This window comes from Thunnus thynnus, chromosome 20 (assembly GCF_963924715.1).
Source record: "Thunnus thynnus chromosome 20, fThuThy2.1, whole genome shotgun sequence".
In the NCBI taxonomy this organism is placed as follows: domain Eukaryota; kingdom Metazoa; phylum Chordata; class Actinopteri; order Scombriformes; family Scombridae; genus Thunnus; species Thunnus thynnus.
Window position 1 is genome coordinate 15472506 of NC_089536.1, and position 14234 is coordinate 15486739.

The window sequence follows — 14234 nt, forward strand, 5'->3', positions numbered from 1 at the left end:
GACACATCTGTAATTCTTGCCAAGTGGAGGCTATGGTAGTCAATATCTTCGACTCAGAATTACACCTGCGTAGGAGGCTGACTTGAACTGTTTTTCCCACTCGGCTGCTCGCAATTAGAGTCAAAACAATATGATGTGAACATATGGCACAGACGATTAAGCTTTATCAGGCAGTACTTTCTTCGTAGGGTAAATTCATTGTTGGTTTTGCTCTTTTTATGGAATTTGATCAAACAAATAAATATATAGAATAACATCAGCTTTATCCTTTAAAGGGGAACTCCCCCAATTTTACACATCAAAATCTATTTACAGATTATGGGGATTAATACAGGATAGTCTATGTGAAAAAAGTCACATAAAGCTTTTTATGACTCCAAAGGGAGCTGTGCGTCATCTGATAAATCGCTGTTTAGGGCTGAAGACTTGAATGAAAAAAATGTGGGGTGAGGTCTTCTCTACTTGAGGCTATAGTGGCTCAAGGATACATTAGGCATATCTAGCATGAGGCTTCATTCAAGCCGACAACAGCCATGTGTTAAAAAAAACTGGTTGGTGGGGTTGTGTTGTTTAAGGTACTAGTGAGACAATTAAAGACAATCCAGGAAGTCCTGGTGGAGCTGCACATTAATGCATTTAAAGATTTATCGGACACATAAACACCACCCAGCAGTTTATAATGTACAGACAGGATTTTACAACTCAGGAATATTATCGCAGCGGCAACTATTTTATCTTTTGTCACAACATTCAAAGTGAACAACAGAAACACTGCGTTCACACCAGGAATGTGCACTTGCATGTATGTGATTGGCCAATGCAGCAACTTGCAAGACGTTGCAGGATGTTGCGTTGCAGTAAAAGTTGAGCCTGGTTCAACTTAATTGAGAGCAGCCTCCTGCGTCAGCATCCCTGCTCCTTCAATGCACTCCTCCCATTCAAATGAATGAGATGGCTGCACATAGAGCTAATGTTGGTCTGAGATTAAGATAAACCACCTGAATCTCCAACTGAACTGTAGGCACCAGGTTTTGACAAGGAAGAGGAATGCGTGGAATAATAAAGATATCTCTGGTTCTGCAGCATTGATTTGACTCACCATGAGTCTGATAGTGTTATAGGAGATTAGCGGAGTAGTGTTTTAAGGTTAGATCAAGTCCTGATGGAGTGAATGCAAGTCCTCCCAAGTGACAAAAACAAGTCTGAGTGTGTGTGATGATGGTGGGGGGATGCATGAGGGAGTGAGGCGAAACAGTCACATGCACAACAGACTGTCAAGGAATAACTCCCCGCTGCCTCTCTCTCTCTCTCTCTCTCTCTCTCCCCCTCTCTCTTCCTCTTCACTCCCTCCCTCCATCCTCCATCCTCCTCCTTCTCCTCCTCCAGCATGCCGCTTTCCCTCTTCTCCCGTCTCCCCTCTCTCTCCTGTCTCCCCTCTGCTCCTCATTTTCATCTCAACTTGAACTATCCGTGCATTTAATTTTTAATGATAAACGTGGAGCTTGCTCACTCCTGCTCTCCCTCTCTTTCTCTCTCTCTCTCTCTCTCTCTCTCTCTACTATCTGCTCCTCTCTTCGCCACCTGTTAGTCTCCCTCTCCTCTCCGCACTGGAATCCCCTCTTTTTTTATGAGGAGTTTCACACTTGAGCTATCAGTAAGGTAAGTCAACATTTTTATTTTTTTTTTTTTTTGAAATGCTGACAGGGCTAGAAATATTCATTTTAGTTTAAAAATGTGTTTTTTTTTTCTTCTTTTCTCATCTGCCTACATGAAATTATCTTCATATTTCACATTTTTGTTAAAAAAATTTTTATTTCCTTCTCTCACATTCTCCATCTACATCTTCACTTTACTTGTCTGTGTGTTTGGTTGATGTATGTGTGATTTTTCATGTTAATCGAGAAATGTAGGTGCATTTATTGTGCATCATTCTCACACAGCAGGCAGGTGCAACATGTGGCAGTTGGTGTTTGTGTCTTTTCACCTACTCCTTTACTTTTCTATCACACCTTCTAACATGCACTGACTCATAAAACACTCTGACACACACACATTGAAGTTTACTCATCCCTTGCTGTCTGAAAATAACTTGGCTCTAATTGACAAGGCTCACTGTCACTGTGGTTAGCTATAAATGATGTGCTGACTATCGAGCTCTAATGAGTAGCTACAGTGTGCAGCGCTGTACTATACCATCTGCCTGTCAGCCAGCAGCTTGTTATTTAAAGGTGAACGGAGCCCGCCGCAGGGGCCTATTGTATGTAGGACACAAGAGAAGAAGAAGAAAACCAGCTGAGCGAAGAGACGGCGAGAGATCCTCACATACCTACAGGTGGAATAATAGTGTCTGATGGAGAGAGATGAGAGAGATAAAGAGGGGAGAAGAAGAAGAGGTGGATTTCAAAGGTGGAGATGAGAAGGTAAAGGAGAGGGGTGGAGGAATAGAGCGTCCATGCCTGTGATATGAGTCTAATTTAAAGTGAAGGAGCTAAAAGAGGAGGAGGAGGGGAGGTCGCATGTTGCAGTTTTCAAAGATATTCCTGACTCCTGGCTTCTGGCAGCTTCATTCCTCCCTCTGGAAGCTGGAAGCATATGTATCTTCACAAATAAATATACAATGGGGCCATAAATGATATACAGAACTGTATGTGGTTGCATAACAAACAGCTACAGGGCTGTTGTTGTATGTAGATGTAGACAAGTTGGACCATTATCTTATAGGCGTATAGGAATTATGTAAACTAGTCCCTCCATGTGCTCTAACGCTAACAGTCATGTATGTAAATGAGCTTTGGCGCGTTAAAACCTGTCAAGTGTGAGATGAAATCTGCGCCTTATTACTCGGAGTATGCATTGTGACACTTCTCAGCAGCAAGATGATGATGAAAAGAGAAGATGAGAGAGAGATTCCAGCTGGCATCATGAGAGCGATCAATCATGAGCTCCCTGCGAGCTTCTGCTTCCCCGCAAGCTGTGAGCCACCAGGCCTCCCGGCTGTACGTGTGCTTCTGCTTCTGCTTCTGCTGCTGCCACTACTGCTGCTGCTGCTGCTGCTGCTGCTGCTGCTGCTGCTCGGGCTGCTCCGGCTTACGGCCACATCTGCCAGGACTGGGAGGCGACTGACTGCGCACATTATATCAACAGACACCCGCTCACAAACCAGCAACAGCTGCATGGTGTGTGTGTATGGTGCACGTGTGAGACGAGATGAATTAATGAAGTGATGGAAGTGTGTTTGCTGATATGCTTGTGTGAACGTACTGTTATATTTGTAGATGTGTGTGTGTGTGTGTGTGACTTGCTACGAGGGATTATATATTACTCATAAGGACAATCATCTTTATCTGTTCATCCAAGTTAATTAATCTTTCAATCAATTCTGGCCATAATCATCATCATCATCACTGAGAGTTTCATTTACTTGTTTTCACCTTCTCCTTAATCTCTCGCATAATTTATCTTCTCGCTACATTTGTCCACCTCATTTTTGAAAAACTGAGGTTTTAACAAGAAGTTCAGTATCTCGTCTTCAAGAGCAGGACTCTGAGGTTTATTTCAGACTTCGCTGTGCTACTTAATTGAGCAGTGATGAACTCTGGCCAGTTTCTCTGGCCGTCGAAGTCATCAATTGTGTTATTATGGTCCATAGAGAGACCAAAATGGCTGCTGCTGCTTGGCAAGATGTGCATCATTTTACATTCCAGAGCCAGTGGAGTGTCAAAATCCTTTCAGTGAAACGAGTCGAGGAAGTTTGCCGGCTGGCATACTGCAGCATGTTTCATGAGTTTGTTTCATCCCCAGCCAAGGAAAAGCTGGATAAACTGTGTTGCGCATCACCCACTGTTCTGCTCACAGCAGAGAGACCGGACCATACATGACAAATGACCCTCGCTCACTGCAATTCTGCTGAAGGTCAACAGTCAGAGGCAACGATTTGAGAGCCACTTTCTGCCAGGGCGTCATTGCTCATATTGACCGTGTTCCTGGTGACTGAAGGGTCTGAAATTAATCTGTTTAATGGTCTTGATCACACCAGCGGGAAATCTGGAATAGCTGTAGTTTTGACGAACCATATGCATTTCAAGCAACAAGAAAATGCTCGGACGTTTTAGAAAATATCTCACTGGTTTCACAAAAGCAAATACAGAGTGAAGGGCTGACAGAGCTTGAAGAAAATGAGAGATTTTGTTCTACAACTATCTGACAAACATCATCTGCAATTTACATTGTGGTGTTGATTTAGATGTCAACTGGTCAGAAAATGTTAGTATTTTAGTATAATGTTAGTGTGGCTGTTCAAAACACATGCCAATGGAATATTTCTTCATCCAAAACACAGAGTACAAAGTGGAGATTCATCTGGTTAATTACTCTATAACACTGCACAGTTATGGACTTCTTAATGTGGAACAAGCTCATTATTTTAAATGATAGTTTTTTTTAAATATACATTATATATTTTGGTGTGTTTTAATTAATATTGATAACTCAGTTTCCAGACCAACAAAGCAAAAATTATCTGGGTACATGCAAATATTGTTAATGACTAAATAACCTGCATCATCATGCTGGTAAATTAAACATTACCTTGTGCTTTATTGTATCTTGTTGTTCTCAGTGTACATTTTTTCTTTACCTCACTGTTTTAATTACTTATTTTCACAAAAGACCTTCTAGGAACGGGTGTTGCAAATTCGCATCCACTATAAACACTATGATACTTGCATCATTCTCAGTTTGTCTATGTACGCCGTGTCTGTCTTTATCAAATAAACCATAAATAAATAATCAGAGCTTAATTTTTCATCATAGAAACATCAAGCAACATGTACAACACTGTTGCTACTTGAATTAGTTATAATCTGAACATAACTTTGCTCCAAAGATCATCTTTTTAATCTGATATCTGTGGTGGATATGGTGGTGTCAGGTCACGTGACCTCCTCAGTGATGTTGACGTGTATTCCCAGCCTTGGGAAATGTATTGTAAGCTGTGTGTACTGACGAGGGCCATGACTGTTGACCTGTATTTCCTATATCAGCGATAGCAACTGGAAGTTAGGAGACAAAACTGGAAATGGGACAAACGCAGCGCATAAGGTTACTACAGTCATTAGAAGAGAGCATGATCTAAGACCTGCAGCTACATTAAAACCTACCTTTCTGAGTTGTGTTGACCCTTTTCATTTTGCCATCTCTAAACTTCACAGACCTTCAACTCAGCCATTTACAAAAAACACAGAACAGGTGCAAAAAACAATATTTACAGTGCATAATTTATCTTCTCAGTTTCAAACGATTAATACAGAGAGAGCAGTAGGAAGTCCAGCGGGGGTGGGGTTGGGGGTTTGTTCAGTATTGAGGACATAACGCCCCCTCAAGGCCAACTGTCTTTAGAAAACAAGCTGTGAGAAATATATTTATATATATATATATATATATATTTGTATTCCAACCCCCTCTTTTTTATTTTGGGAAGAGGCCAGACACATCAGCCTTGTGGTCACTCCACTCCCTGCTACCACAACTTTATATAATCATCAGGACTCTTCATGCAAGTGTACTGGAGAGTGTTCCACCCTGTAAAGACTTCATCCCATAATTACCTGTCTGCCTATGGAGGATTGTTAAGTACTTTAGATAACATGCATGCCTGGGCTGCTTACACACTCTACAATTTCATCAAGAATGATTGGGATTCGGTGGAGAACCCTATTGTACATCATCCTTTATCCCCCCTAATAGGTTTGCGTTCATTCAGAAGTATTCAATTGAAATGCAAATTTGTGCGCAACCTCTCTGCTGAATTTTGTCATCTTATTAGTAATGCCTTTCTTCTAAAAAAAAAGGAGTTCTAATTATGATGAAGGAGTTTTCAGTGTGAGAGCAGTTTGAGATAAAAGCTTCCTATCACAAGTCCTTCTTCTCATCTATATAGCAAACGTGAAACTCCTTATTATGTGTGACGATATCTCAGAGATGGCCAGACACAGGAATAGATCCTATCTATCACTGAACACCTTAAGCTCACCTTGTTTCGCTTGGTAATATAGAAGAGAAATTGAGAACAACAGCTCATATCTGTAGATCAGTGTTCTCACTCTTCCTTTGGCTGAATGCATTCTGAAAATTCTGTTGTTGTATCGCTGAAAAGTCATAGATTTCTAAAAATCAAACTATTCCTCACTCGTTCCCTTTCTGTGTCTTTACCTTCAGCCCCATGACTGTGCGAAAAGGAAAGCGTCTAGGCATCTCCATCCAGGAGCACATGGCCATCGACGTCTGTCCGGGCCCCATCCGCCCCATCCGTCAAATCTCTGCCTACTTCCCCCGCCTCTCACCCACTTCCTCCTTCTCGGAGCCACTCTCGCCCAATCAGCCGGGGGCTCCCACCACACTTAGCCCCGGCAGCACAAGCCAAGGCGGAGGGGCCACTGGAGGTGGAGGAGGAGGTGGAGGAAGCAGCGGCCTGTTGTCACCGCTGTTACCAGGGGCGGCGGGCGGAGGGGGTTCACTGTCAGCCATGAGCAGCATGGACACCTCCATCGAGATCGACAGCTGTGACAGCGATGATAACAGTGAGTCACCTGAAAGTGATGACTTGGTTTCACTGGAGCTGCTTGAGCGAAATTATAAATTAAGTCAACATTGATGTGGATTTGGGATAAAATACTTAAAAAACAAATCAACACTGACCATTCACTAAGCCCAACTACCTTTACTGTAGCCACAGTATTTTATTATCACACAGCACATATACAGTTTACAATGAAATGTCAGATTTAGCATTTGAAAATGTTAGTAGTTTTTAAAAAATGAGACTTCGATTTCACGCAGAAGTTAACAAATGCAGCTTCTCATTTCTAGCTGATGACCGTGGACTGAAATGGGTGAAATGACAACTTTTTAAAACATTTCTAATCATGTTGAAGAACTTAAACGCCAGCTGATTCATTTTAAAATTAGAACTATGTAAGAAGGGTCTTAAATATGCACTTTATAGTTACGTACATGATATAATTAAGATTGAGGCTAAACCTAATGCTACACGTCCCAGGCAAAAAGTTAGCATTCTTACTGGATGATGATCCATGTAGAAGAGCAGCAGTGTGAGCTACAACTGTCGAAAACATACCTGTAAGAGCAACGCAGTAGCTAGATGCTTTATTGTTTGCATTTTCAAATAGTATACTTCACTTTTACAAGAGAAAAGTTTTGAGAATGAGTAATAACCAATGAGTTTGGCCAACGTAACACTATCTTATGTACTTTTTGCCGGAGTTGTGAAAGTGTAAACTTTCCCAAACCAAATAAAGAGAAGGATAGAGCTGCTATCATTAATGTTACTCTAAACTCTCATTTACTAGCATCTTGGCACCCACATAATGGATGTTCCAGTCTTGAACAAGTAAAGCAATGTGTGACCCCAAAATCATGTAGTTAGCTGATCATATGCCCTTTTCCTTTGGAAATAACTGTAGGTTACTATGGTAGTTAGTAAGTTTGTTAGCCAGACATCAACTATTGCTCTAATTAAAGTCCAATACACACTGTCTCCAGTGTTTGACAAGCATACTGTGCCAAGATGATTAGAGACAGAGTTCAGGTCAGGGACTTCTATGTAAGCTTGATGACTAGTGATCACTACTGTGTCAGCAACATAACTCTGTTGTGTATGCTGCATCATGAACACATAACACCACCATCCTCAGTGTGTCCTCTCCCTCCCAGCAATCAACTTTTGACCTTCCACATCAGAGCTGTCAAACTGGGGTTCAGGGACCACCAGGGGTCCTTGAGCATTGCAGAGGGTCATCTTAACTACAGAGAATGATTTATTTAATGATATTTATTCAGAAATATTCCAATCAGAGAATATATCATATATGTATATATACATTTTTCAAACAAATAACTACAAATCGTTGTTAAACTAACAAAATGTGGTTTTTGTGAGTATCTTTTTGAGTGTTTACACTGATGCAAGGCTAGTAAGATTTTTACTGATAGTAATATACTTAGATAATCTTAAAATTTCCCTGCCATCATTCTCCAGCTTTACTCCAGGTAATAAAGTCATCAGAACAAAAGCAATTAGCAAAGTAACTGGCACACACGTTTTGTGTTTTACTTTTTATTAACTGCTTCCAGCCTCCTTGGGGACATTAGAGTTTGACCTACTGTACGAGAAAGCCACCAGCTCCTTACACTGCACAGTCCTGAGAGCAAAGGTAAATGCTGTCCTCTGAAAACTCCACAAGTAGAAACAAGTTTTCATTTACCTGTATGTCAGTCATATGTTTGTGTTTCAATCAGTGACACAAAAAAGCTGTTCAAAAACAATGCCTGTTTTTTTTTTTATTTTTTAGCCATGCTAGCGGCTGGGTTCTATAAGGATGGCAGTGTCAGCTGATCAATCAGTCTGTCCACCACTTTAAATATCTCAGAAACAATTGGATGGATTGCCATGAAATTTGGTTCAGCCATTCATGGTCCCCAGAGGATGACACCTATTTAATTTGGTGATCCCCTGACTTTTGCTCTAGCACCACCAGCAGGTCAAAATTTGACTCCAATACTTGGTACCAATACAGCATCATCTGTACATTCTGTTTAGTGTTTAGTGGCAAATGTTAGGATGCTAACAAGCCGACCTAAGACAGTGAACATGGGAGACATTATGGCTAAGGCTGCATTCAGGAAACAAAATCCCCTCATTCATCTGAATGAGGCCAGTCCAGTGATACAGCTGGGTGCCGACGCTTGTAAACACACATTTCTAGTAGATTACTTTGTAATGTGAACGCAGTATGTCTACTTTTTATGTTATGATCTTAGCAACAAAAATTTAATTATTGCCGCCATCATAACTCATCAGAGTTGTAAAATCTTGTCTCTGAGTATTATATAAACCTCTATGCAGTGTTTTGGCACCTGATGAGCCTTATAAATTCACAGATCTGTTGCATTTCATGTCTCAGCACACCCCCAGCAATGCAGCCCATTGTGTTGTTTTAATGCAGGGCTGCTTTTTGGTCTAAATACTCGCACATCCTCACAGAGCCGCTAGCATGGCTGTAGTCTCTTAGTCTTGTTAATTTAGACCATTATTGCAAATGAAAGGCTTAGTAATGGGAGCAATCACTTTAATTCAGAATAAAAACTTTCTGTTGTCATGGTTCAAAGGGACGTGCACATCAAGAGTCAGGCTAACAATATCAAAATGAAGTATTTATCATTCATGTTGGGCAACTGTTAGTAATGGCTGGCAGACTTTACATGAAAATTATTCAGTGACTCCCATCTGAAGGTACTTCTCTCTAGATATTCAATCTGTAACTCTACAATTCAGATAGCAGAAATACAGCTGATCAGCTTTTATGTTTGACTGATTTAAGAGACAGAAATTACTGATATGAAAATGAACAGATTCTCGGTAAATTTATTCCATCGTCCCATTAGCATGTTGCAGAAGATTTTCATCCTTAATTTTTACATTATTTTAAAACAGGCTAATAGGCTTCAGTACTCTGGTGAACTGGAACTATGTGTCAAATTAAAACTCCCATCCTCCTCTCAATTTGTAAATGAACCCTTCACCTCTCAGTCTGGTAGTTGTTTAACAATTCATTATTGGTGTTGCACAACGTCCTCCACCACTCATTGCACATTCCTCCCTTATATCTTCCCTCTCTGTCTCTATAAGGGTCTGAAACCGATGGATTTCAACGGTTTGGCTGATCCCTATGTCAAGCTGCACCTGCTGCCAGGAGCCTGCAAGGTGTGATTTTATTATCAGAACATCATTTTAAACATCAGAACATCATTTTGTCCCTGCATCAATTGAAAAAGACTCCCAGTAACCTCTTACCCAGGACATTATTTGAATGCACAGTTTACTCTTGGTATAATATAAAGTTACATTATGAAAATTCAAGTGTAGATCAGAAAATCTGCAACAAAACAAACTGACCTTGTAGCCAGTAAGAATTGTTTTCCTGCTGAGGTTGTTTGCAGCTCTGAGCAAAAGCTTAGCATTATTGTTTTCCCTCTCGTCTCTGGTGTGATGTACAGGCCAATAAACTGAAAACCAAGACTGTTCGCAACACTCTGAACCCTGTGTGGAATGAGACACTCACCTACTGTGGAATCACTGAGGAAGACATGTACCGCAAAACACTCCGGTAAGTGTTTGCTGTAAAAGCTTTCTTGCTATTTCTGTCCTCTTCCCTTCCTGCCTCTCTATTCTCTTTCACCCATCAGGAAGCTGACTCTTGCTTACAAAGGATTGCTTATCGCGTATCTCAATCACAATCTTTTGCTCTCTCTTCATAGGTCTTTATCCTGTCTCTGTTTCAATGTGTTTCCTCTCTCCCTCTATCTTCACTGATCCTTTGATCCTCCGCTGTCACCTCACTTTCGTCCCAACATCTCTCCTGTCCACTAGGCTCAGAGAAGATCTCCCCTCGCGCATTCTGAACCATCTCCTTCTCTTTGTCTTTCTTACCGTCTGTATCCCTGCCTCTCTTTCCAACTTGCAGTGACAGATTGAGGTCAGACTAAGCACCGTGGGGTGTTTTAATTTCATTGACCCCCTCCAGAGGTGACAAAAGCCGTGAATTGTCTCTGTCTGTGACTAAAACTTTGCCACTGCCCACGTGGGAGTGGGATTTAAATAGGATCGACGGTTGATCTCTCAGGGGAAATTAGAGAAACTGACCTAACATCGGCCTATGGCACTGTGTTACCTCAGCAGATCAGAAGACAGGAAGTTTAACCTATGGAAACATGTAAACATGTTGACATCGTTTACTGCAGTGAACTGATGTGTCATCAAAGATATTTTAATCAGGAACAGAATTTACATACATTTTAACAAGTAATGGTGAAGAAAAGACAAGTAATGGTCAAATGCTAGGCTCCCCTCAGTGTATCTACAAAGATAAACAGTAGAAAATATCTCAACAGTCGTGATTTGGTGTTTGTCACAAAGAATTTAACTGAACTCAACTGAATTTCAACAGTAATACAAAAAGAAATCCATCACAGAGAAAGGAGAGTTTCTGATTTCCCCACCGACAGCAGCTTCATTCAACCACGATAAGCCACATGTTGGAAAAAAAAGGGCAGAACTCTTATTTTTTACTTAACTTGAAAGACTGCAGCTACACCTACATGTTTAAATCCCGCAGCAGCAGGCAGCAAACTCAGGCTTGTTCTCCAAGGGTTATAAACACAAGGACACAAAAATGACCAACTTTAGAAGTAAATTTCAGGGAAAATAATTCATAACAGTGTATTTTTATTGCCTTCACAGTTTACAAACTTTTAATTAATGTTCTTTTTTACATTTATTTTTATTTATTTCACAATGCTTGTTGGCTATTGGCTGGTTAGCTTTTGCACAATAAGGCCCAGAGTCTATGGAAGCCCATTTACGCAATGAGAGAAAAAAAATGAAAAATAGTGGCAAGTATCAATCTATAATCAAATAATCATTTTAGTCACTTTTTAAGCAAATATACCAAATATTCAGTGGTTGCAGCTTCTCAAATGTGAGAATTTGAAGCTTCTCAGTATCATACATGATAGTAAACTGAGTATCTTTGGATTTTTGACTGTTAATTAGACAAAACAGGATATCTGAAGATGTCTGTTTAAGCTCCCAGAAACAAAACGATTAGTCAATTAACCAAGAAAATAATGGGCGGATTAATCAATAATCAAAATAATCATTTAGTTATAGCTCTAATTATCATTGGAATTTTGAAAGCATAATTTTGACTTTGCATCTCATATTTTTGTTCTTAGTATCCCATAATTTTGAACGTTTTGAATTTTAACGCTTCATCTCTTTTTTTATTCTTGGCGGTAAGGGGCTTCCATAAGAGCCAATACAAAAGATGTAATTACGGTATTTATTTATGTATATTATTTATTTAAGACTCTTCAGCTGTGTGGACATTATAATATCTTTTTGGAGGAGCAGGAAATATGAGCTGTCATGGTAACAGTAAAATGTGTATATATGTAACTTACATTCTTCTCACACAACAATTCTACTCCACACTTGACTCTTTGACCTATCGTACTCTGACTCACCACTCCATCTTCAAGCCCTTTTGATCACAGCCGTCTTTTACTAATACTATATATCACACCATCTATTGCCTCTCTGCACCGACTGACTTCTTCTCTCTCTGTATATTCTCCTCTGCTCTCCTCTTTTTGTGCCCCAGCATTTCCATCCTCCTCGGGCTGCTATTCGATTCTGAAGGGTTCAGGTCTCCTTTTGGCTAATAAGCTACTAGACTAGAAATTACCTCTGGGGATGTCAACACATATCTGGTGTCCCCAGGCAACTGGCCCATTCCACCTTCCACATTTCTTCAATACTGCGTTTTATTACTGGAAACTGAAGGCAGCAGGTGACCGCGACGTTTCATTCCTCTGGTTTATGAATTTAGTTTGGAGTCAAATAAAACCAAGAGGCAGCACATTTTCTTCAAATATTGCCTCCTTAATTTTCTTCTTGTCACTTGCATGTCTTTCAATCACATTTACATAAAGCAAAGAAAAAGGCACTCATGCTGGCTTTCAGTTAGCCTGTAGCATTCTGATTCACACACACACACACAGATACACACACACACACAGATACACACACACACATACATGCACATGCACACACGCACACACAGATTTAAATAAATTTTTCTGTTTTTATCTCTCCTTCTCACCCACGTCACTCCATCCCTCGCTCGGTGGCTTTTGATTTCACATACCCAGCTTCCCTCCTCTCTCCCACTCCCACCCACTTATGCATTTCATGTGACGTTATGGCAGGTATAAAAGTTTGATAGGTCCATAATTATGGATTGACTTAACCTTACATTATGCACTTTCACAGTATCTAAATTCCCACGGGAAGGAAAATGGTAATTACTTGTACAATGCGCGTATACAGATGCTAGATTTATACGTCGGTGATTTTCTGTCTGTGTGCTCTTTAATTCAGGTCAGGTTTATGTCAACAATTTCCTTCCCTCATTATAATGTTACCACAACATTAGGAATAATTAGATGAGTCATAATATGCACTGCTGTTTGACTAACTCCACCCTCACTCCCTCACAAAGCACACTTCCTCTGTCTAAATTGTATGTCTTCTTTCTCTGCCTCATTAATCAGTTTCTTTTATTTTTATTCATGTGTTCCCCTCTCTCTCTCCATCTTTCTCTTTTTCTATCTCTCAAGATGCATGAGGCCAATTTTTCACGCTCTGCTCCCTGGTTTACTCATGACCTGCAGAAAATAAAAACAGCTGGATGTGTCCTGGAAGGATTTAGACGCTCTGGGCTTTCTGTCCATAAACTGGCCTTCCGTGAACATCAAAGGACTTACTCAAAGTCCCTTAAAGATGCTCGTCACAGTTCTATTCCAACCTAATTAATAACAATCCTGGCAAGCCAAAGCATGTCTTTTCATCATAAATCATCTCCTGAAGCTTCAATCATCCTCCCCAACTGAGACTCCAAAAGAGTGATGTAACAGCTTCATTGACTTTTTCAGAGCCAAGGTCAACAACACGATGTCCAGCTCTTCCTCTCTGCTTCCTCCTGTCCTCAACACTCCGTCTGGGAGCTCGCTATCTCTACCCCATTATACGGGTGTCAGGCACAGCCACATTTCAGTCAGGTTTTCATTCAGAACAGAGCACTGAAACATCTCTGCTCAGGGTTGTGAATGACCTGCTGATGGCAGCTGATGCAGGGTCCCCTTCTCTCCTGATTCTCCTTGACCTGAGTGTTACATATGACACTGTGGATCACATTACCCTCTTAGAGAGCTTCAACACCATTAGACTGTCAGACTCTGCACTTAAGTGTTTTCAGTCCTACTTTTCCCATAGGACTGAGTATGTCTCACTTGGAGGATGCAGGTCTAGATCATTCTCTGTCACCTGTGGTGTTCTGCAAGGATCGGTTCTCGGCCCCATCCTGTTTACCCTCTACATGCTCCCCCTGGTCATCAGCAGGCATGGGATGGCTTTTCATTGCTATGCCGATGACACTCAGCTGTACATCAAAACTGCCCCAAGCCCTCCTGCAGCCACGTCACATCTCAGCACCTGTCTTAAGGAGATAGAGGACTGGATGAGCACAAATTTCTTCCAGTTAAACAGTAGCAAAACTGAAGCTTGTCATCGAGCAAAAATTCTTCAGATGGCCCAA

General features: G+C 40.8%; 1 protein-coding gene across 3 annotated transcripts in view; it reads left to right on the top strand.

Annotated features, from left to right (window-relative positions):
• Window positions 1–1056: 1056 nt before the first annotated feature.
• LOC137172332 (double C2-like domain-containing protein alpha) overlaps window positions 1057–14234 on the top strand; it is a 32955-nt gene continuing 19777 nt past the window's right edge. Inside the window, exons 1-5 of one of the 3 annotated variants that reach the window (XR_010924946.1) lie at window positions 1057–1659; window positions 6217–6578; window positions 8152–8231; window positions 9707–9781; window positions 10075–10184. Coding sequence is in view for 2 of the 3 variants with exons in the window: in XM_067576714.1 (XP_067432815.1) it covers window positions 1628–1659; window positions 6217–6578; window positions 8152–8231; window positions 9707–9781; window positions 10075–10184 (659 nt within the window). In the remaining variant the exon portion in view is untranslated. The remainder of the gene's footprint in view (window positions 1660–6216; window positions 6579–8151; window positions 8232–9706; window positions 9782–10074; window positions 10185–14234) is intronic. The other 2 variants (XM_067576714.1, XM_067576715.1) reach the window with 2 other exon arrangements.